Source organism: Pelodiscus sinensis, chromosome 4 (assembly GCF_052426305.1).
Source record: "Pelodiscus sinensis isolate ZL-2025 chromosome 4, ASM5242630v1, whole genome shotgun sequence".
In the NCBI taxonomy this organism is placed as follows: domain Eukaryota; kingdom Metazoa; phylum Chordata; order Testudines; family Trionychidae; genus Pelodiscus; species Pelodiscus sinensis.
The window spans coordinates 95,403,777-95,427,951 of NC_143055.1; the positions used below are offsets into that span (position 1 = coordinate 95,403,777).

At 41.3% G+C, this 24,175-nt stretch overlaps 1 protein-coding gene across 2 annotated transcripts in view; it reads right to left on the minus strand.

The window, feature by feature from the left end:
• Window positions 1-458: 458 nt before the first annotated feature.
• Window positions 459-24,175, minus strand: part of OTUD4 (OTU deubiquitinase 4) — a 51,155-nt gene continuing 27,438 nt past the window's right edge. For both annotated transcript variants that reach the window (XM_075929876.2, XM_089777996.1), the window contains exons 14-21: window positions 18,251-18,413; window positions 16,419-16,569; window positions 14,476-14,531; window positions 12,817-12,900; window positions 11,049-11,184; window positions 9,925-10,188; window positions 9,118-9,158; window positions 459-5,774 (exon numbers count right to left, since the gene is read on the minus strand). In XM_075929876.2, the coding sequence (XP_075785991.2) occupies window positions 4,533-5,774; window positions 9,118-9,158; window positions 9,925-10,188; window positions 11,049-11,184; window positions 12,817-12,900; window positions 14,476-14,531; window positions 16,419-16,569; window positions 18,251-18,413 (2,137 nt within the window). In that variant the 3' untranslated portion in view covers window positions 459-4,532. The remainder of the gene's footprint in view (window positions 5,775-9,117; window positions 9,159-9,924; window positions 10,189-11,048; window positions 11,185-12,816; window positions 12,901-14,475; window positions 14,532-16,418; window positions 16,570-18,250; window positions 18,414-24,175) is intronic.

The following is a 24,175-nucleotide window of genomic DNA, read 5'->3' on the forward strand; positions in this document are numbered from 1 at the left end:
GAGGTCAGACTGGCTGATCATAATGGTCCCTTTCGACCTTAAAGTCGGAGTCTGAGCTTAATGGGACTATATGGGGATTCTAGATTGTCATCTAAGGTTTCTACGTCAATATCAAAGAATTCATAAATGTAGCCAGAGGCATGGGGCTTATGGTGTACAAGTGTCACACTATAGCCAATCAGAGTCTGAAACTGACACTGGCCAACTGTAAGGAATGACAATTAAAGCTGCCTAGGTCTGTGAAAGGTACCCAGCCTTGAACCTGCAGAAAAAGGACTAGATCTAAATGGGGGCAGGGGAATAGGGGAGGTTGCAGTCAGTCAGCTCCTCACCAATCTTTGGGAGAGATGGTTCATGTAAAAGGGGAGGCCAGCAGCACCTTAGTTAGAATATTCAGCCTCAGAGTGAAGCAGAGATTCCAGTTTGAGTCACATATTGCTTGCAACTTGCATTATAAAACGTAAGTTATCAGGATTGTTATGGGTACCATCCACCCTGTACTGAACACTTCTAATCAATAAGATGGTGAAAACAGCAACTTGCAAGGTGCTGCCAGAGACAGATAGCGTAGTACTCCCCCCACTGGTTCACCAGCAGTGTTGCAACACTAGAAATTCTTAATTTTTTAAAATTATCCAAACAAAGCATACCTACCATTTAAAAAAAAAAAAAAAAAAACATTGACCACCACTGGTTCAGAGATTATTTTGAGCCTACTAATTCCACTAGCAATAGTTGTAGGCAGTGTTAGCGACAATGAGACTAATCAGGCATGGCAGAAACAATAGTAGATTGACATGAAAGTATTCAGGGTTTTAGGAACATGTTAAAGGTTAGTAAAGAAATCCAAGCCCTCACTAAAAGTTTATGCTGTAGTTTGTAAAGGAATATGCATGCAGAGCTTAAAGCAATTAAACAGCCTGTAGAGATAAGAAGCAAAGATAAGGGTGAGGGTGGGGATGATGATCAAAGCAAAACAGCAAATTGCAAAGAGCACCTACCAAAAATTAAGATTGTTGCACAAACATGGACTCTCATTGCTTGATCCATATAAATGCAATATTTTAATACTTGCATTTAAAAAAACAAACCTTGAGTTCCTTTTTCAATTCCCAGTTATGCTTATGAGTGTTTTATCCATATTTCATAAGGTTCCAGTGATATTGAAACCACCTCCTTCAGGAAGAATACACATATAGTACTTTAATCCACAGATCTCAAATTCTTTACAAAGGAGAGTCCTATTTCCATTTTATAGTGAGAAATGCTAATTTACTCACCCAACACTGTTGAAAGCAGAGCCCAGAATCAAAGTCATTAACTCCTAGAATGGATGTTGAGATGTCTGTGGCTCTAACTCCCACTTCCATACTTAACTATTACATCAGATAAAAATCTATAACAAAGCATTCAAGTTTCAGTGTACTATACAAAAGAATTTGTACCAGTAAGTATTGATAATACAAGTAAAAGTGATATGGGGGCACCCTTATAAACACACATCCCTCAATATAACTGGCTTTTGGAACAAAGGTTCCCACCCCAAAAAACAGTACCAATACATTTCTGAAGTGAAAATTCAGCTTGAAAAATGTAAGTAAAAAATTAACCTGAGTTCTTGCTCTAGGGAAGTCTGAAACCTCCCCAGCTGCAGGAAGCTTTGTGGCTGTACAGCTTCCAGAGCCCTGCTTCTTACAGCCTACCCCACCCCCAAACTCTGCAACCCTCATTCTACAATGCTGCTGGTGGCAGCATAGGCTTTAGAGCTGGGCACTGTCCCCACCAGCAGTATTGCAAAAGTAATGGTGGCAATCCTCCAAACCCTCTACAGTAGCTTTGCAACCCTCCATGACACTCTTGGGCTTGGAAACACCTGAAAGTTTCAGTTTTAAAAATCCAAGCATCATGAAATTGACCAAACTGAGCAGTGAATTTGTAAGGGTCCATAGACACAGTTGCCTCACCAAAATTAAGTACAGAACAAGCTTCAGAAGACTAGAGAACTGTTGACAATGAAAGTTGAAAATGGATTTTTATTCAGTTAAGTCTTTGGGTCTCATTGTGTGTCAATTCCTGTTTATTTCAAACAACTAAAGATTCTGTCCCCTTACCTTATATGCAGTAGGCTTCTATAATGGTCTGGCTTTTGCAGTCAGATCTGGACCTAAGCAAGACCCAAGCTTACTCAGTCAGACCCAACCCTTCTCCCAAAACTCAATCACCTCTGCCCTTATGGACGGTGCCCAACACCAATAGCTTGTCCTGCTGCAAAATGTGGGTGCTGTGCTGCTTTGTAGTAGACTCAGAATGCACCGATGTGGCAGACAAAAGCAGGACATGCAGCCCCTACTGTGCTGACTCTACAGCTAGGAGTTCTTCAGAGGCTACAGGCGGGATAATTTTCCAACCTAACCTGAACCTGACACTTGTAGCTGGGTCCCATCAGGTTGGGGTGCAATGCTCTAGGCCCCCATTCAGCAAGGTACTTAAGTATATGGATCACTAAGTGCAGTCCTCTAGCCTTAACAGAATCCACATGCTTAAGAACTCTTGCTGAATCACACCCTTATAGTTGATGGCCAATAAACAAGTTTTGGGACTTTCTTTGCCCAACAGGTCTTCCAACAAAACCAAAGATAGCTAGACTTGACATTCATTATTTCTCTCTCACACTCACACTCTCCTTTATACATGATAAAGCAAAGGGACAGGGTGCAAGGTTAATGTTAGAGTCCTGCAAATCACTTTTCCTTTCAACAGTCCATTCCTTCCAATGCTATTATACTCCTGTTGAACATCAGCCCTTGAGAAAAGTTTCTAGAAAAGTGCACTTTCCTACAATGAGAAATTTAAATCAAATGTTACACACCCCTCATAATACATACAAAGGCACATGTGACTATACATCTATTTCAGTGCCCACAGAAGTCAGTGAGCAATGAATTGAGTTCAAATAGCACCAATTTAAGGATCAGCCAAAACAAACAAAACAAACACTACACAAAGTAAAGAGTAGCTTAACATTATTTGTTCCCCCATTAGTTTATGTATTCATTGAATATGAACAGGGAAGCAAAAGTTTAGTAGAGCCCTTCATTGTTGTTTTTCACAGCACCCTTGCAGGCTATAGTTTTAAAAGAAAGTGAAAGGACAAACATTTATTTTTAATTAGGTGTTTTATACACAACATGCATCTGAAAAAAATTGCTTTGTCACATGTATAACAGTATCACTCAAGTTTCCTGATCAAAAGGTATACAATCGCATAGACATGAATAAAAGGGCACCATCACCTTTTACACTGGTATATACAGAGATATAAAAATATACACAACAATTAATTTTACAAAGCAACAGAGCTGAGTGAATACTGTGCACACTGCACTCTCTGAGTTTGGATAGCTGAGTATCCCAGCTGCAAAGGCAATAATCAGGAACACTGCAGAAATCTTTAAGAGTCAGAAGAAACAGCAATCAGAACTCTGACAGTGTAAAAATATAAGGCAGAGGCTGTTTTCTTCTGAATTCTAGAGCATATATTTTGAAAACACATCTATCCTGTTTTTAAAAAGTAGTTTCAGCAATGAGTTGTACATGCAAAGCGTAACCAATATGCATCAACAGTGCAACAACAAAGAACTCAACAGTAGCTCACCATACAAACTTAAAAAAAAAAAAGTAACATTTTATGCATCTCTGCTCACAAAATATTTAGGATTTGTCAGTGCATTAGTGTTAAAGTGGCATTAAAAAACTTCTGCTATTATAACAGATGCAGAATATTTTGGAAATGCATAGCATCTACATTTTTATTGTCTTTGTAAATATTTTGTTGGCATAGGCACCATTATAGTCACATCAGTGTTAAGAATTCTTGGTGGAAACAGCCATTCCATTTAATTTTCAATTCACACAGCTATTCTTGACTCTCAACAAATGCTTTTTAAAATTCAAAAATATGCCCTATGACTATTAAAAGAACTATATACAACATATCTACGACACAGCTAGCCCAATGCCATAGATGTAACACACGAAAGAGAAACATTCAAGTTTGACAGATTTTGAGATGAAAGGCCTTTGGGTTGGAAGCATATCAAAAACAGTACGATAGACTGAATTCCTTTAGCTCAGTTTAGAACGAAGGTATCGTATGATAAAATATACATATATATTTGGTGCAACACTACCAGTTTTAGAACCTAGATCATGTCAAATACTGTATTTTATGTCACTCCAGTGAACATTTTATTGTAACACAAACTTCTATGGAAAAAAAAATTCAATATTAAACCTGTATTGTTTTTATATTTTAAAACAATTTTATTTTCTACTTCCAGAAATTGGAAAAAATGCTAAACCAAAATGTATTTAATTGCCAAGAAATGTAATGCTAGGACTAGGAGTTTGTTCTCCCAGGCCTTACTCTGAGTGTACAAATATACCCCATTGTAGAACAAAAAACCTGGGAAGATTTTAGAGTCTATACATGAAATTTGTATTTGCATTTGAAACCTTCCAAGAAGATATCCCTATGCTAGATGTCCCCTCTGGTTCTCTCCCATGGTTGCCCTCCTTCTATCATTTCTATATGGCCTCCCTCTAAGATTTCGGTTATATTGGTAACCTTCATCTCTGCTTCTGTTGGGTTGTCCTTTCCAGGCTTCCTCATTTCTTGGGTACTGGTATCCTCCCCTACTAGAAGGGTAGCCCCATTCATTTCTTGGCCTTCTGCCACCACCATAAGTTTGATTATAAAATTGCTTGGATCTACCACTTCTCAGCATATCAGACACCTCATTTTCATCTTCAGAGCTCTCTTCCCTTGTTCTGTGTGTCCTGCTTTCTACGACATTGGCATGTAAGTTATCAGTAGCCTTGGAATCTCTGGCTCTCTCTGGCTTTTCCTTACGACTTTTAAGTTCATTTTTTGATGGCTCAGTTACTGATGGTGAGGCATGTGAGACTACTGTTTGCCTCTCATTCCCCTGCATCTGTGTAGAGCGATTTTGTAGTGCAGGCTTTACTTGTTTAGCAGGAGAAACAGCAGTACAGATTTGCTCCACCTTAGGCATCCTGGTTGAGGTTTCATTCGGGACATCACATTCACTGGTCAAACCGGCCACAGAGAGAGGTGTGGCCTTAGAGTTACTTTCACTCATTGCTTTCTGAAGATGCTCCACACAGCTCGCTGCTGGAACTGGAATACTGCATTCTTTAGTCAGAGATCTATTTGCTGAGGGGCTAACAGCTGCCTCTGTGTCTTCAGGTGACATAACATTAGCTCTCACTACAGAATTTTCCATAAAACCTGGAAATGGGTATCCATACCAAAAGTGAGGGAAAAAAGGAGGTGCTATTGGAACAGCTCCTAAAAATTGATTGTGTCCAAATGGTGGGTGCAGGAACATGTTTTTTCCTCCTACTGACTCATCTTGATCTGACTGAAGCCCTTGCACTGGGTTCTCAGAGTTTACACAGACCTGTCCTTGACTTTCTGACACCTGAGCTGTAGATATCATCAGAGGCAATGATGGAGACCTAGTGTCAATTTGTGGACTGTGATCACCAGATTTGGCCTCATTTTGCATAGGAAAATGTCTGTCTGTTTGTGCTGTTTCATTTTCATTTGGATTTGGTGGAGCCTCTTGGAACCAAGGGTTGTGAGGGTATACAGGAACTGACACTTTTGGGTACATTCTACAAGAAGCTAGATAGGCCTGATGCAGAGGGTACAAGTAAGAATGTGGTGCCCACATGGGACAGCTGTATGCCTGCAAAACAAAGATGTTTCAGATGTAAAATATTACACTGTCAAATTAGATTTCACATTGACAAATTACTTATTTTGAAAGAGTTAAAAAGTAATTTTGTATACAATGTATCTGCCCTCAAGTCTCCTGACCAATTTTTATGGTTTTACAACCGTCTTTCTATTTTTTAAAATCCCTATTGCTATGTAAAAGAGAAAACAGTTTAAATATACAGAAAGAATGCTGTCAAAATGCTTAACACAAACTAACAAACCATAATAGCGAAAGTTCAGTTGCAGCTAAGCTTTTCAAGTGTGTTCAGGTTCTTTAGGTGTTTACTGAATCATAGATGTTAAAAACACAACCCACATACCCATTCTCTCAAAATCCTGAGGGGGGGAAAACAGAGTTACCTCATCTTGAAACATGTCAACATCTGAAATGAGGTTAATTGCCAGATTTCAAAAACCATGTTTAGGCTAGGTCACATTTTACATCCCATTAAATGGATTCCTACCACCTAATATAAACTAACAGAAAATAGACAGTTTGCACATCATCTCCTTTGATCTGGGAGGATTACCATGTCTATGGAAGGAGCCTGTAGGACACTAAGAATTTTACCAGTGGCTGTCTGTGGCATGATAACCAAAGTCAGGTTATCATGACATTCCAAATTAGGACATTCAGTGAGAGAAAAGGACATATCTGCACTTTAAGGTTGCCAGCAATTCTACCCTTTGCCTAGTGAGCCATTGTACTTCAGCCAGTACATGTTCTCATTAGGGATGAAAACAGGTGATGCTTACCGGGTACTGGTTAACTAGTATCCAAGAGCAGCCCCCTGCTCAGAGCAGGCAGTGTGGGGGCCGGCAGCAATAGCCATGTGCGCAAACACCAGTGCCCCCGCTGCGCACTGGACAAACTGTCTCCCGTTCCCCCCACACACACGGGGAGGGGCAGCCCAGTGCAGGGGGGAGGAGCAGGATCCCACTTAATTGGAAATATGACCCACAACCTGAGTTTCACACTTAGATCTAAGAAATAAAAGATTTGTAACATACATAGCAATAACATGGGATGTTAAGAAGCGTATAATTTGTTAATTGTGTAACTGACAAAAAAATTTATCGATTATACAATCGATAAGGGGTAGCACTCAATCCCAGCTCCTGCCAGGTCTAGCAACTACTGGCTCTGCCCTTCAAGCACTTGTACTGCAGTGCTGCAGCAGTGTTGATGCCGAGTCCCAGTATTAAGAGCCGACGCACAAGCAGGCAGGCTGAGTCCTGGCTTGTGCCAGGAACTGGCATCAATCCCTGCTGTGGCTCTGCACTAATAAGCACTAAGAGCCAGTGCAGGGGTTGACATTGGGTCCTGACATGAGCTGGGTCTGAACCAGCCCACTATAAAGCTTACTGTCACCCAGCCCACTATAAAGCTTACGGGGGGGGGGGGGGGGGCGCAAGAGAAGAGTGTTGCATGTAGTTGATAACATTAACCAATAAGAATCCACTTATCAGCTAATCCTTTAGTCATCTATATTATTACGACTGTTACATTAACTATTGGCTAGCTCATTTTCTATTAATCAAACCAGAGACTTTGACTAGCTATACAAAGTTATCAAAATCACCAACTTCTCCCTTTTCGTTTTTTAATTACGACAGCCCAAGAGATCTTTTTTCCCTAGATTTGGTCATTAAAAAAAACCACAAACCATTTTAATCTGCAGATGAAGCCAAGTGTACCACATCTAGGATCACAGGTTTTATAATAAAGTTTGAAAAATTGCTTCCCCTAAAATTTTAAGGGTAGAATGGAAATACTGATACACCCCTTACTACAATGGTATACATAGTGTGTCCCTAGTCAAACAAAAATTGCTAATTAAACTGGATTTAAAATTGAGAAAATATGTTATTAACATAAGCTGGGTAGAACAGGCAGGCAAGGGGTGACACAGTGTTTTAATATATGGGAAAATTTACCGTATAGTTATACCAGTATAAATATAGTAGTATAATTGCCCTTATGAGCCCTTATGGAATAATCCTGCCTTTTTCTAGTTTAATACTACTTCCGAAGTGCCAAAGGCTATACTGGAAAAAGGTATACTTATTCCAGAGCAAGTGTGTTCCCATGGGCAGTTACACTGGTATAACCATAGCAGTATAAATATGCTGATAAATTTCCCCACTGAGATTAGCCCTTACAAGGATGCTCCAGTTATAGAGCAACAGTTAGAAACCCACCTGTTAAGGTTATAATGGAAAAACCCAATATATTTTCAAATATGGAAAGAATTGGTTACGGTCGCACAACATTGTCAACTCTGTGAGCGAGTTGGGATTTGAGCAACTAGTTGACTACTCACATTTCCACTTCCTCTTGCTACCTCTGTATCAGAAGCTCGTGCTGGCTTAAAAGCTGGTTCCCCCCCAGCACCATCCCTTTGGTGCTGCCCCCTGACCTCTATCCAAGGCAGCAGCATGAGGTGGGGGGAGCAGGGGAGGCTGCAGTGAAGAAGCCTCTGCCCATGCAGGCTTGCCGCAAATAGAGGCTACTCCACATCTGATGGAGCAGCCCCTGTCTGCAGGGAATCCCAGTGGGAAACTAGGACCTCCCCATAAACAGGGACTGCTGGACCCAGCATGAGAATGGAATTCAGCAAACCCAGCTCACTTCTGGCTTGCACCCAGTCTGGGATTGCTGCGGCTCTGCATTTTAAATATAGTAAGAGCCAGGCAGCTCTTGAAGAGCCACAACATTACTAGTCCCAGCAGCTGCTCCCGCTCAACCTCTGCATGTTAAAATTAGTTCTTATAATATTTAAAATGCAGAGCCACAGCAGGCACCGCTCCTGGACCCAGCTACAAGCCAATACAGAGCACCTTCCTTTATCATCTAATTGTGGTGTCAATAAAATTTCTATCAACTACATGATTAGCCAATTACCCAGCAGTAGGGATTGGAGCTTCCTCCCCATGATCCATTCAATCTTTAGTCTCTCAGCTGCCAGCCAAAACAGTCACAATTTTTGTGACTTGTGATCATGACATGAACATGTGTCCTCTGAAAACTGTCCACCAAGCTTCTTTCTACACAGGTCACCAAACAGCTACAGGATAGTAATGCTATTCAATCACTTGATTTGTGCTGGATTCAAATCAGCAACTCAAAAGTAAGCAGATCTATATTTTCCATCACCAGTACTGGCTTGACTACTCAATCCCCATAATAGTATCAGGGTTCTTTTTAAAATCAATCAATTTTTGACTTTTTCCTTATTAAAATTATCATTTTAGAATGGGGAAAATGGGGGTTAAGTAGAAAAATCTCATTGACAAGTTTGGATAATTACCTTCACACCAAGATTAAAGAAAAATCGAAGAATATTTTTATCTAGAGAAAATAAAAAACAAACATCATGTCAATTAACACTTTCAGAAAAATGCATGTGCACACTTGCCTCAGACCCAAACAACAATCTCATCCTGTACAAATTTTCAGCTACAGTTCTAGTAAATTTCCTACTTTATGTTGCTACTTCAGTCTACTGATTCAAATCCTTTTGGACTGATATAAGCTGCAGTTTTAAATTCTAGTTTTAATAGTTCAAGGAACCAAGCTCAGTTATGTTAACCAAATGAACACACTGTCCAGTCAGGTGTGGCATATTGTAGATTAACGCCTTGTATTTTTAAGGTGCTAAAATATGCATTCCCCAGATCAGTAAGAAAATGGCTAGTTCAAATTTCTGATTAAAATAACATGAGATTTCACCTGCTATTTTCCACTGCCATACCAGGGAACAGATGTCAAAAGTCTTTTTTTTTTTTTTTTTTTTTAAATATAAGCTACATTAAAAAAAAAAAATCAGACTTTTCTGGATGCAAAAAAAAGAAGAAGAATCAATTGTCAGATTATGGGCCATGAAAATTTCACAATAAAGTTATGAATATCGCCACTTAAAATAATTACCATTAATAATACAAGCTAAAAATGAACAGTATAATGTACTTATTTTTATATAAAGAATGGTAGCACAGGAATTGTTAACTCTTTCAACACTTATAGAAACAAATTGAAGGAATGTATTTGATTCTCCTCCATCCAGATTTTTAAATACATTTCATTAGAAAAAGTGCAGATTGTAAAGGTTTCTTACCTTTAGGCAGATCGTCACCAGTATTACACAGGGAATAAGGTGGCGCAATGGCTCTCTCCCCCTTTTCACTAAAAGGAAATCCGGGGAACAATGGGTCCTGATAAGGATTCAGTGTCGGAGGCAAAGGCATTAAAGGCTGGTTAACTGTTTGTAATGACAAAGGAACTCCAGCAACTGGAGCAGATGTTGCCTGGGATACAACAGAATCAGGTCCAGTTGTCGGGGCCGGCATCAATGAAGAAACAGGTATTTGGGTTGGAATACCTAAGAAAGAGGAAAGAGTGTAAGAAATGAATACACAGAAATTGATTAAAGTACATTAGTTGCTATCTTATCTCTCTCTAAAGGATTAAAACATCAGGAAGATAAATTATTTATGGTGATACAAAAGGCTACAAGTCCTGAAATGAAGCTGAAGAAAAACTAAGTCTCAAAACAATAATTTTCAGGAAGTGACTGTACAACAAAAATCTTATCGCTCATATTATTTAAAAAAACAAAAACAAAACATGACTGAAGACAAAAGGGAATTGAATCTTACAGCTGAATCTCTAAGGGCATTCTGAAATAGCTATTCTGTGTCTTAAGAGCAAGCCCGAAATTGAAATATAACGGGCTCACTATTCTGATGTCCCTGTAAACCTCATTGCACAAGAATGTTTCATAATAGCGCTTTATTTCAAAATTACCTCAAAATAAGGATGTTGTGTAGATGCACCCTAAGGTCTATGTCGCACTCTAAACTCAAAGTAAGATATTCAATTTGAGCTATGCAAATTATGTATCTTATTTCAAATCCATTTTGAAATAGCACGCTGGAACGAGGGTTGCCAGGATGCCGAAATAGTGCGTCCGTTATTTCAAAAAATATTTCAAAATAACGGGCAGCTAATACTTCCCCCTTCTCCTGCTTAAGAGTCCGAGAATAGCAATGACATGTTTATATAGACAACTAAAGACGAAGGGAATTTTCAAAAGCAGCTAAGAGCTGAGCATCTAATTATCATTCAATGTCTGCTTTTCAAAACCCACCCACAGACAATTTTAAGTCATTTTCACACACAGACCACTTTGAATGAGAAGTGTTAAGTCTCTGAAGTAGACCAAAGAATATTTCTTCAAACCTGTTGGTCCATAAGTTGGCTCATTTTGCCAAGCTGGCACAATGGTTGGAATAGAAGGCACAGTAGGAGGCAAATGCACCTCAGAGAAGACAGGAGAGGGAGTTGGATTTACACATGGTAAGCGTTCGGTCAGTTTCTACAAAGCAAAGAGACCAAATGAAGTTAGTAGGGCTCACAGATAATCCTTACTTAGAAGAGCCTGAATGCCATTCAATTCACCAAGGTTTGACAATTCAGAGACTTAACTGGACTGCCACTATCACAGTAGCACACCACCATCTAGTAACATTAGCTAAGAAGCTACTGACAAGACAGGAATCCTAAATGTGTGTAGCTAATTTTAGTCTTGTTTACTGAATATCCATGGAGATCAAACTACCCTCTCATCCTAGGGATTACCTCTCCAGAAAAGGCTGTACTCCTGCTGTAAGTAAATAGCAGACTTCTATCTTCAGGCAGTAAATTCAGCAACTGTCACAACTATAACATTTATTTTACTGTTTTTCAAAACCAGAAACAGAGAAACAAACTACTGACTAAATGAAGCAAGTGGGCCTGCTCAGATAGTACTGTAGCACAGTATCATTCCTTTGCTCTACTCTGTGCTGTTGGAGAGTATTGGCCTCAGAGTATTGTGTCCAGTTCTGGGCACCACATTTCAAGAAGGATGTGGAGAAATTGGAGAAGGTCTAGATAAGAGCAGCAAGAATGATTAACAGTCTAGAGAACATGAGCTATGAGGGAAGATTTAAAGAACTGGGCTTATTTAGTTTGGAAAGGAGAAGACTGAGAGGGGACATGATAGCGGTTTTCAAGTATCTAAAAGGGTGTCACAAGGAGGAGGGAGCAAAAATTGTTCTCCTTGGCCTCTGAGGATAGGACAAGAAGCAATGGGCTTAAACTGCAGCATGGGAAGTTTAGGTTGGACATTAAGAAAAGCTTCCCAACTATCAGGGTGGTTAAACACTGGAATAAATTGCCTAGGGAGGTTGTAGAATCTCCATCTCTGGAGATATTTAAGAGCAGATTAGACAGACATCTATCAGGGATGGTCTAGACTAGTGTTTCTTAAGCTACGTTCAATGGAACACTGGTGTTCCGTTAACAACTCGCAGGTGTGCGGCGACCTCTTTGTTTGTTACTTTTTTGTCTGTCTGACAACAGGTTTGTTTTTGTAAGGAAATTTCCGTAGGTGCTCTGCATAAGAAAATAATATTGTTTGGTGTTCCATGGTCTCAAAAAGTTTAAGAAACACTGGCCAAGACAGTGCTTGGTCCCGCCGTGAGGGCAGGGGACTGGACTCGATGACCTCTCGAGGTCCTTTCCAGTTCTAGTGTTCTCTGATTCTAGATGAATATCAGTGAATGGTAACAACCACAAAGCTTACAGGTGCGATCAAAACATAAACAAAGTTAAACCATTTCCTAGATCAGCAGGAACTGGAAATATTGTAGATGGAATGATATTAGTCTCTAAGAAAGCCACAGAAGGTGTAATAGCTGGAGGGGGGAAAAAAAAAGAGAAGATAGTATTCATTAAAAAGGTACATGTGAATTAACCCTTTACTCAAACACTCCTGGAATGATCCTTACAATTAAACTGACATCTTTTTGAATAGGGACTAGGTCTTCATACAACACTTTGTATAATGAGTTTCCAATCCTCACTGGGGGCATTGAGCACTGCCACAATACAAAGAGCAATATTGCTGAGATGGCAAGAAGGATGCATGGCTAAAAAACATCAAAGTTAAACAAACATTTCTTACTTGTTCAGTGGAAGATTGAGAATAGGTCTCTTCTTGTTTCAAAGGAGATGAAGCTTTTGGAAACTTGTCATTTCCACCATTCTTCTATTACAAAATTAGAAATAGAGTCAGTGCTATTCTATTTTCTACAAAAATACCATTAAAAGATATTAAGCATACAAAACTTTTAAACAAAGTGGGATAGAGGCTTCAGGAGGGTTTGTCAGATTGCTTTTATGCCAGCACAATGTGATGCCTGCTGATGATCTGTTGGCAGCAGGATCACAGTAAGAAACCCATAGTTAAGGGATGGGCAATATTGTTTAATGGGAGGCCACTCCAAGATTTTGGAAAGTGGTCAAGGGCCACATTTCTATGGAGGGGACGCTAGCTCAGCGACAGAGGAAGGTTGGGGCAAGAGACTGGGGTGCAGGAGAGGGTTTGAGATCTGAGAGTGAGTTTCAGTGAAGGAGAGCGTTGTGATCTGGAGCATGGTCTTGGAATGCAGGAGAGTATCTGGCCTGGGGGAGAGGTACAGGAGGCAGTGCAGGGTCCATGAGGGAGTTGTGACCTGGAGGAGGTGGGGAGAGCAGGTACAGAGGATTTGGGTGGTGGCCTGGAGCAGGTAGTTGGGGGGAGGCAGGCTCTGGCTAGGAGGTGCTTACCTAGGCATCTCCCAGCCAGATGTCCTGCAGGAACTCAAGACAGGCTCTGCTGCTGCAGTCCCAGGTTGGTCAAAATGGCTGGCTGCTTCAGTGAGGGGGTGGAGGGAGAGAAGTAGGAGGCTTCGCTTGCTGCCTGTGCCCCAGCAAAATTTCTCAGCTCCCAATTGCCCAAAATTGGTCAATGGGAGCCAAGAGATTTTGCAGGGGGTGTGGGGAGGGTAGCATGTGAAGCCTCTCCTCTCCCTCCCCAGCATCCAGAGCAGAGAGCAGCCAGCTGTTTGAGCTGCTCTGTGGTAAGAGTTCCTGTGAGGCAGCTGTGGGCCAGATCCAGCAACTTGGTGGGCTGCATTTGGCCCACTGGCTACTTCTTGCCCACCCCTGCTTTAGATCGAAACCCATTCAGACTCAAACTTCTGAGGTCCAACCACCAGAGAGGAACCGATAGCCACACTGTGACCATATGGAGTCCAAATCAACAGACTCTTAAAGGTTCTGAGGAAGGTCAAAAATAACACATCTCCCTCTTACAATAATCTACAAAAAGTACTAAAGAAACAGCAGTGGTTTGGGCTCTGAAGACAACTACCTCTCTGCTAACCACCTTATGCTATGCTTAATTAGGGAGACCGTATGTCCCTTTTGGGCCAGAATAGTCCTTTTTAATCCCTCTCCCAGCCACCCTAACTTTTTAGCACAATAGGCATTTGACCTGTTTGCTCTTCCCAACTTAAACAGTTGCCAAGAGCAAACAGGACAAATAATTCCTTAATAAAAAGTAGAGTATGGTGCAGAGGAACCATGCAGGGGGCAAATGGAAATGCCAACCCCATATAGGGAGGAGACTGGGTTAGGATAGTGAAAGGAGAATTCTGGTGCATGGGAGCCAGTAGGATTAGAGTGACAGTATGGAGGGAGGGGACACCTTTAGGAAATATGGTCACTCCGTGCTTAATGCATATACAGGAGGAAGAGAGAGAAAGAATTGGTTGTCTTTTTTTTTTTTTTTTTTAATTACCTCAGATGAATTTGACTCAAACTTCTGACTCAAGTGGATCTGCCTAGAATTTGAATCTGTAATACCAAAAGATATAACCTTGTAAATGAAGCATCAAATCATGTATAGTAGTCACAACTTCACTCAATTTAACAAGTAGTCTTTCCAAAGTTATATCTTCAGCTATCTCAAATATACATTACTTCAGAATAGCATAAACATTGAAAGTAGAATAGACTGAAATAAGTAGGGCTGTTCAAAAAAAGAAAATGTCTGGTTCAAACCCATTTTCAAGGTTTCAGAATTTGTTTTCAGTCTGCATTGGAATGAAAACAAGAACTTTTTAAATTTAAAATTGAATAAATGAATAACCAACTCAGCGTAGAGGTGGGGGACCTAATTTCAGGTCCCTTGTCTGCCTGATGCAGGGATTTCAAAAAACTGTGAATCAAAAGTATGAGCATCAATGACTATCAGAGCAGAGGTGTAAAGGGGACATAGGTGTGAAAACAAACAAACAAAAAAACAGGTACATGAGAAAGAATAGATCCTTGACAGTGAGGCCAATAACTAGATGCACTGAAGAAGGACGAAGCAGGGGACAGATTCACAGAGTTCACATATAGCAAGATTGACAGGCAAGAAAGCAAATTAGCAGCTGCATTTGGTGTTAACAATTGCCTGCTATCCCACTACACAACTACAACTTTCTTCCCCACCATTACCACAAAATGAACCCCACCAAAAGTAGGAGAGCTTAGTTACCCTATCTTTTCTCCAGGAGTTACCTGACAAATATGCAAAGAATTGTGAGGACTATGGGAGAAGAATATCCCATAGCTCTCATCCTTTTCCAGCACTACTTAATTTAAAATATATATTTGCAAATCAATCACACACATACTTGCACTTTTCTTTCCATTCTTTGCCCTTACATTCTTTATCTAAAGTCATTTTAGACCAGGGGTCCTCACAACAAATATTACTATCATCTGAGAGTGCAGCCACCAGTTCTTGCTGGTGGATGCACTGTAATTTTTTCCTAAAATACTTAATTAACTTTAGAAAAAAATGAATAAATATGCATTAGGGATATAAGAGTGTAATCAGTCACCTAAATGGTTACATACCAGCTCCTAGTCTGGCTTCTGGGGAGCCAGCTACCAAACCGTACTGCTGCTTTTGTACCAGAGTCAGTGGTGTGAGGCAGCAGCTGGCTCCCCTCATGTGGGGTGTCAGGCAGGAGCTGGCATAAAAGCCAACTCTTGGCATGCACTGACTCCTGGGGAGCTGTATTTGCAGTCCTGCCCTGCTGACTCTGTATGAGCCAGCTCCCTGGGAATGGGACCAGCAGCACACTTCTCGAGAAGCCAGCTACAATAACCACTACAATTCTTAGATAAATCCTCTTATACCATACCATCTCAGAGCTGGAAGGGACCTTGAGAAGTAACAGAGTCCAGTCTCCTGCCCTCACAGCAGGACCAAGTACCATCCCTGACAGATTTGCCCCAGATCCCTAAATGACCCCCTCAAGGGCTGAACTCACAATCCTGGGTTTAGCAGGCCAATGCTCAAACCACTGAGCTATCCCTCCCTCTTGCCACCTGAAAAAGTATCTCTTGCATTTCTCCATCAGCAGCTTCTGCAAAACTTATCTGGTCCTAATTTCAGTATGATCCAGCACTTCAGTCTTCTCTAACCAACATCAATGTATTTAACTATTCAGCATTTAGCTCCTAATACCTGCCCACCCACGTAATTTGAAAAATTCCTATAAGGTGTTTGATCCAAAGGCCACCCCCATAAATCAAGAAAACAGCATCCTCCCCCCCAAAGCACAGTACATTGCACTTGGTCATTATTAGATCCACAAAAATTACCCTCCTGTACCCAAGTCAGATGCATAAACCCACATTTAGGCACAATCCCAGATTTGGTTACTTAATATAAAAGCAAGCAACCTTTAATCCAGAAAACATTTCCTTTTATGCCATCTTTATCCTTTTGCTCTTCCATGTCTGACTTCCACCTGCTGTTTCTTCTCTCAGTAACAGCTGGGAGCTTTATGGAAGTATCAGCAGTCTGTGTGGCAGCTTGACAAACTGAATGATTCTAAAGAAATGGAGAAGCAAAATGCAGCATTTCATATAAAAAAGCTTAGCCATAAGAATGTATGAAATTATGTGCCATCATCTAAAATTACCTCATTGGGCCTCCATGAATGCAAGTTTATTTTCAGCAGGAGGCAGAGAAAATAAACAGTTTTATACTCTCAAATGTTCTATCACACATGATTCACTATAGCATTCTAAGAGGATGGGGCTCACCTTTGAATCAAGAGCTCAGATCATTAGCCTGCATGGACAAACCCTGGAGCTTTATTCCACTTCTGGAATCCATAACTTCTTCCATTTAAAGTCATAATATTGTTCCATATTTAAGCAGGAACATCACAGCATTAGCCACACTGCCTAACGAGACGGTTGTCATCTCCAGTTTAGTTCTGCTCTTTACACACAAGTTGGTTACTGAAAGTTGTGCTGGGCCTGTGTGTCTTCTCATGAACAATGATGTAAGTCAGGAATATCACCATTGAAAATTTCAAGTTAACAGAATCAGGCCCTCTGCCTATAAACTTCATCCCCAAAGAGCAAGGTCTCTCATATATTTCATTCCCCTCACAATATAATACCTATTTGTATTTCATAGCCTTCTCTACTTCTGTTTTCTGCAGGAGTGAAATATAAAAACAATACAAAATGAACTCAAAACTCCAAAGGGTGATTATGTAAAGACAGCAGTTTCCTATCCAGCAGATCTGTTGCCTGTGTGCTTACTTTAGAAAGCAGTGTGTGTGTGTGTGTGTGTATATTATATATATATATATATATATATATATATATATATATATATATATATATATATATATATATATACACACACACACACACACACACACACACACACACATATACACACACACATACACCCACCCACCCCACCCCTATTAGTTCAGCAGCGGCAACAAACTCATGCATCGACAGAAGGGACAGCAGAACGTACAACCAAGGACTAAAATCCACACTCCTTTAAACCTTTTCAATTCATTTGAAGGTAACTGAGTTCCTCTTAAGAACAGAATCTTCATTACTGATGATCATCTATGAACAAGTTAGAGTCGGATTGATTTTCAGATCCCAGCTGAGTTTGCAGAACTGGCAGTTACGGAAGTCTTTTTTTTATTATTTCTAAGTAAACAGATATCATGTGGACAAATTGAGACAATCTTGTAAGGCCACACTTTGTTGTTACAGTTGTAGTATAACTGTACTTCAGAACAAATCCTGATCCCACCTCTGTACACAGAGAGGGCACACAGCAGCAAAACTAGAAATAGTTCTACACAAGGGAAAAAGCAGGATTTGGGTAATACAAACATACAAATGCCCTGCATGAAACCTACTAGATCCTAAAAGATCTAGTAGAACTAGATCCTAAAAGATCTACTTCATTTCTAAGTGGATGAAGCAAGGAGCTTTCTTGCTTCAATGACTACTTTAGTCATATTTAAATGCTTATATCTGCAATTCTCGAAGGAGAACTATTAAGTGTCTTTATCTATACTATTCAGTTCTATATAATGTACTTTTTAACTTTATGCAGAAGAGATGCAAGACAAGACATTTAACTTTTCAACAGTAATAAAAAAAATTTCCAATTAATAATTCACTGGGAGGTTGTATATACTACATTAAAAATACCTTATTAACTACAAATGCTAAAGCATACATACAGAAAGAGCAGGAAAAGCCTGTTCATCTCTTTGCTGAATCTCATAAAGTGAACGAGATTCTTCTATGGCCTGCTTCTCTCTGCGTTCCTCTGGAGATAGGCCAAAGTAGTTACAATCTCTGCTAATGTAGTCCACATCTTCAGCTCTCTCACGGTCTGGTTTTCTGTAAGAGAAGATAACCAATAATTGTCCAAAAAAACCCAGTCAAATGGATACCAAGTGTGAGAGTTCTGCTGCCCCAAAACTACAATTAGGGAAAAACGGAGAGAATATCACATACTGACTAGCTATTCGTGTCCCATCATGCCTATAATAAAAAATATGGGCACTGCAAATATCAGGATTAAGAGAAAAAAAAAAAAACCTGTGTTCCATCAATAACGTATTTTATTTTAATACTACTTGGGAAGAAACAAACAAAAGTTTAAATTATAGGAAAAAATGCACATAATCTAGTGTTCACTCTTTGTTTAGTTATTTCACATGAGATTATACATCCTAGCATACAGCAAGCAGCCATTCACGTGCAATACATGCATTTTAATAAAAGAATGAACAAAATAAACATGTTTATCCTCTTGGTTCTATTACATTTATTTTAACATAAGAACGGCCATTTTGGGTAAGACCAACGGTCCATCTAGCTCAGTATCCTGTCTGCCGATAGCGGCAAATACCAGATGCCCAGAGGAAGGGAACACAACAGGTAATCCTCACGTGATCCCTCCCGTCACTAATTTCCACACAAACAGAGACTAGGAACACCATTCCTACCCCTCCTGTCTAAGAGATTCATGAAGGTTAGGTCCATCAATGGCTATCTAGCTCTTTTTTGAGCCCTGTTAAAGTCCTAGCCTTCACCACATCCTCTGGCGAGGCGTTCCACAGGTTGACTATGCGCCGAGTGAAGAAAAACTTCCTTTTGTTTGTTTTAAGCCTGCTGCCTATAATTTCATTTGGTGACCCCCTAGTTCTTACTTATTCCCAAAATGTAATAACTTTTCCTTATTCACTTTTTCCACACCAGTCATGATTATAAAGACCTCTATCATATCCCCCCCCCCCCAGTCTCTCTCCTCTTTTCTAAGATGAAAAGTCCAAGTCTCTCTCCTCTCTCTTCATATGGAATCCGTTCCTAACCCCTCCTCATTTTTGTTGCCCTTTTCTGAACCTTTTCCAATGCCAATGTACTTTTTTAGATGAGGCTACCACATCTGTACGCAGTATTCAAGATGTGGGCGTACCATGGTTTTATATAGCGGCAATAAGATATTTTCTGATTTACATACAGATTCAACTTAAGAAACCCAGGCATCCCCAAGTCAGCTACTGCTGAAACTGATCAGCGGCTGATTCCAGGAAGCCTAGGGCAGAGCAACTCTGCCTCGGGCTTCCTGTAGTCAGCCGCTGGTCAGTTTCAGCAGCAGCTGACTTGGGGACACCTGGGGCAGAGCAGCTGGGGTGCTGCTGGGTTGCTCCAGTAACGCGGCTCCTCGGCCAGCAGACCAGGGAGACCAGCAGACCAGCATCTGGGCTGTCCCACTGCCCCCATGCTCCGCGGCTTTGCTCCGCGTCTCCCTGGTCAGCTGGAGACCAGCAGACCAGGGAGTCGGGGAGCAAAGCCGCGGAGGACCCAGGCGGCGGGACTGCGGTGCGTCTCGGTCTGCCGCCAATGTCTCCCTGGTCTGCTGGGGGGGGGGGAGGGGGGCGCAGCTGGTGCGCCCCCCCCCCCCAGCGGACCAGGCTTTTCTCTGGACGCCTGTGGTAGAGCAGCTGGGGCACTGCCGGTTGGTCCCGTAGCGCTGCTCTGGGCGCTACTGGACCAACCCGGCAGCACCCCAGCTGCTCTGCCCCAGGCGTCCTGATTCAGCCGCTGCTGGTCAGTTTCAGCAGCGGCTGACTTGGGGACGCCTGGGGCAGAGCAGCTGGGGTGCTGCTGGGTTGCTCCAGTAGCGGAGAGGAGCGGCGCTCCTGGAGCAACCCAGCAGCACCCCAGCTGCTCTGCCCCAGGCGTCCCCAAGTCAGCCGCTGCTGAAACTGACCAGCGCTGACTACAGGAAGCCCGAGGGCTCTGCCCCGGGCTTCCTGGAATCAGCTGCTGATCAGTTTCAGCAGCAGCTGACTTGGGGACGCCTGGGGTTCTTAAGTTGAATCTTTATGTAAGAACTGGCATCCAGATTCAGCCTGTTGAAACTGATCAGAAGCTGATTCCAGGAAGCCCGGGGCAGAGCAACTCTGCCTTGGGCTTCCTGTAGTCAGCGCTGGTCAGTTTCAGCAGCGGCTGAATCTGGACGCCAGTTCCGACTTACATACAGATTCAACTTAAGAACAAACCTACAGTCCCTATCTTGTACGTAACCCGGGGACTGCCTGTACTGCCAATTGCTGTGCAATAGCTACAAGTCTTGTGCAAAAGTATGTCATGTAAGGTGTCAATGGAAAAAAGTTATAATTTGCTAAGTATGATTAGCCTGTAGATATACTTGTTTCATTTTCATATCTGAAGTTACCAATATTGGCTATGTACTGGCATCACACACACGCTATATTCCTGGACAACACTCACAAGGTAAAACTGACAAAGGCCAAACAGCTAGGAGTTGATGGCCCATCAATGACATTTCACTCTCTCAATGGGTCTTAGAAGAAACTCATTCTGCGCAGACAGCTCTTTCTTTGGTTGGCCTCAGCAAGAATATGGGCAATAGTTGCCTCACGAGTAAAAGCATGTTAGAACATGTCATATGTTCATGTAACTCTGGTCTCCATCACTCCAACTTTCCATATGCCAGAGCTATGGGCTTTTTTGGGCACAGTACATTTCCAAGTAGGTGGCAAAAAATAAAAGAATCCCTGAGATATCTCCATTTTGCCTCTTTCATGCCTTGAATCTCTGGACTATCAATTTACAACAGGAACATTTTGAACTATAAATTGAGGATGTTCCAATCTTTTGGAAGTTAGCAGAAAGATTTTACAACCCAGCAATCTATTTAATCACTGCTACTAACCTGATAAAAAGAACTTTACAATTATTTATTTATAGATAAATTTATTAACTGTTTTTAAACTCTCTTATTTCTTTTGTTATTAAACCTAAAAGACTGGCATGATTATTAGATAAAAGCATTGGGTAAAAGCATTGGCATGATTATTGGGTAAAAGCTGGGTTATATATTGATGTGGCTCCTCTTGTGGGATTAAAAATTGAATGTTTGATTAAATAGGCTGAGTGGTTTCTGAAAACCTCTCTCTACACAGCAGTGTTGTTCCTGAATATTTTGAAATAAAAAGTGCATCTACACAGAAAGCCATTTTTTCAAAGTAATAGGAAGCTGGAAGACTTCATACTCTGACTCCTGTAACCGTCATTTTATGAGTAAGGGAAGTCAAAGGAAGAGTGTTCTTCCTTCAACTTACTGCTATGCAGACAGCGCCAAAAGCCAAATTAAGCTATTTCAACTTCAGCTACACAATTGACATAGCTGAAGTTGCGTAGCTTAATTTGACTTTTGCCCTGCTGTATAAACATGCCTTCAGAGCCCAGTGTCCATATGATGAGACAAGGGCTGCAAAGCCTATGGAGACTGCATCTTTAGCTTCTTATTATCTGATAGCTTTCTTTGATAAGATAACGAGCCTTGTGGATAAGGGAGAAGCGGTGGACGTCATATACCTAGACTTTAGTAAGGCATTTGATACGGTCTCACATGATATTCTTATTGATAAACTAGGCAAATATAACTTAGATAGGGCCATGATAAGGTGGGTGCATAATTGGCTGGATAACCGTAGTCAGAGAGTTGTTGTTAACGGTTCTAAATCCTGCTGGAAAGGGATAGCAAGTGGAGTTCCTCAAGGGTCTGTTTTGGGACCCGTACTGTTCAATATCTTCATCAATGATGTAGATATTGGGATAGAGAGTACGCTTATTAAGTTTGCAGATGATACCAAACTGGGTGGGGTTGCGACTTCTTTGGAGGATAGGGACATAATTCAAAATGACCTTAGCAAGTTAGAGAAATGGTCAGAGGTAAACAGGATGAAGTTTAATAAAGAGAAATGCAAAGTGCTCCACTTAGGAAGGAACAATCAGTTCCATACATACAAGATGGGAAGCGACTGTCTAGGAAGGAGCATGGCGGAAAGGGATCTAGGGGTCATAGTGAACCACAAGTTGAATATGAGTCAACAGTGTGATGCTGTTGCAAAAAAAGCAAATATGATTCTAGGTTGTATCAACAGGTGTGTTGTAAGCAAAACTCGTGAAGTCATTCTGCCGCTCTACTCTGCGCTAGTTAGGCCTCAGTTGGAGTACTGTGTCCAGTTCTGGGCGCCACATTTCAAGAAAGATGTGGAGAAATTGGAAAGGGTACGGAGAAGAGCGACAAGAATGATTAAAGGTTTAGAGAACATGACCTATGAAGCCAGGCTTCATGAACTGAGCTTGTTTAGTTTGGAAAAAAGAAGGTTAAGGGGGGACATGATAGCGGTTTTCAAATATCTAAAAGGGTGTCACAAGGAGGAAGGAGAAAATTTGTTCCTCTTGGTTTCTGAGGACAGGACAAGGAGTAATGGGCTTAAAATGCAGCAGGGGAGGTTTAGATTGGACATTAGGAAAAAATTCCTAACTGTCAGGGTGGTCAAATATTGGAATAAATTGCCAAGGGAGGTGGTGGAATCTCCCTCTCTGGAGATATTTAAGAACAGGTTAGATAGACATCTGTCAGGGATGGTGTAGACGGAGCTTGGTCCTGCCTTGAGGGTGGGGGGCTGGACTCGATGACCTCTCGAGGTCCCTTCCAGTCCTATGATTCTATGATTAACTCATAAGAGGATACAGAAGTTTATACCAAGCCAGTAACAAAAGTAATCTAATGACAGAATAACCACTAGGTTGATTTGAGTTTGCCCTACTTCTCAACAATTTGTCCTGAATTTGTCATCTTTAGCTGTGATCCACTGAAGTACAGTGACACATGTAAAACAGATCAAAGAGTCAACTGAGAGCAGGGAATTCATAGCTATTAAAGGCTAAGTTTTGATTGGCTGAATTAACAATTTTATTACTATACCCTACAACCTACTTTAGATTGTCATAGTGCCTAATCCAAATGGAATATTAAATCTCTGAATATCCTGACCATCTGCTTCCATTTCAGAGTTTCCTCTGTCTATCCAGGGACACAAATGGAGGGAGGAGGACCGCAGAGTATCTCTCTATTCATATGTGGACTGTGACTTTCATTATTGTGACTAATAAAACACACTTATTTCATATTTGAGATAATTAAATGTTTTTACTGTTAGATTGCTCAAAAAATATTGAGGAAAACTAAGGAAAAGCAACTCAGCACTCCCATATTTGAGAACAGCTTCATATTAAGCCTTTGTTTAAGGGTCATGAGCAGTAAACCCTGGTCTACAGTAGAGAGTTATTTCGAAGTAACTCTCCTTATTTCGAAACAACAAGCATAGCATCCACATTACCAAGCCCATTTTTCAAAATAACAGGCTGAGGATTTCAAAACAGTAACTGCTTTCCATGAGTAATAATGCTAATTTCCAAATACAGTAAACTTCCAATAATCCGGCACCTTTGGGACCCAGGGGGTGCCGGATTATTGGATATGCCGGAGTATCAGGAGGTACTCCAGAAGGCAGTCTGGGGGGCAGCGGGGAACGGCTCGGCGTGGGGCGAACCCTCCACCATTTTGCAGGGAGGCGGGGGAAGCCCCGGGCAGCCACTGGCGACAGGCCAGCTGGGGCTGCAAGTGGCAGCGGCAACTTGGGGAAGAGGCGCAGATCAGCTGGGGTGCTGCCGGGTTGGTCCCACAGCGCTGCTCAGGGGCAGCGCTGTGGGACCAACCCGGCAGCACCCCAGCTGCTCTGCTCTGCACTTCTTCCAAGTCTGCCACTGATCAG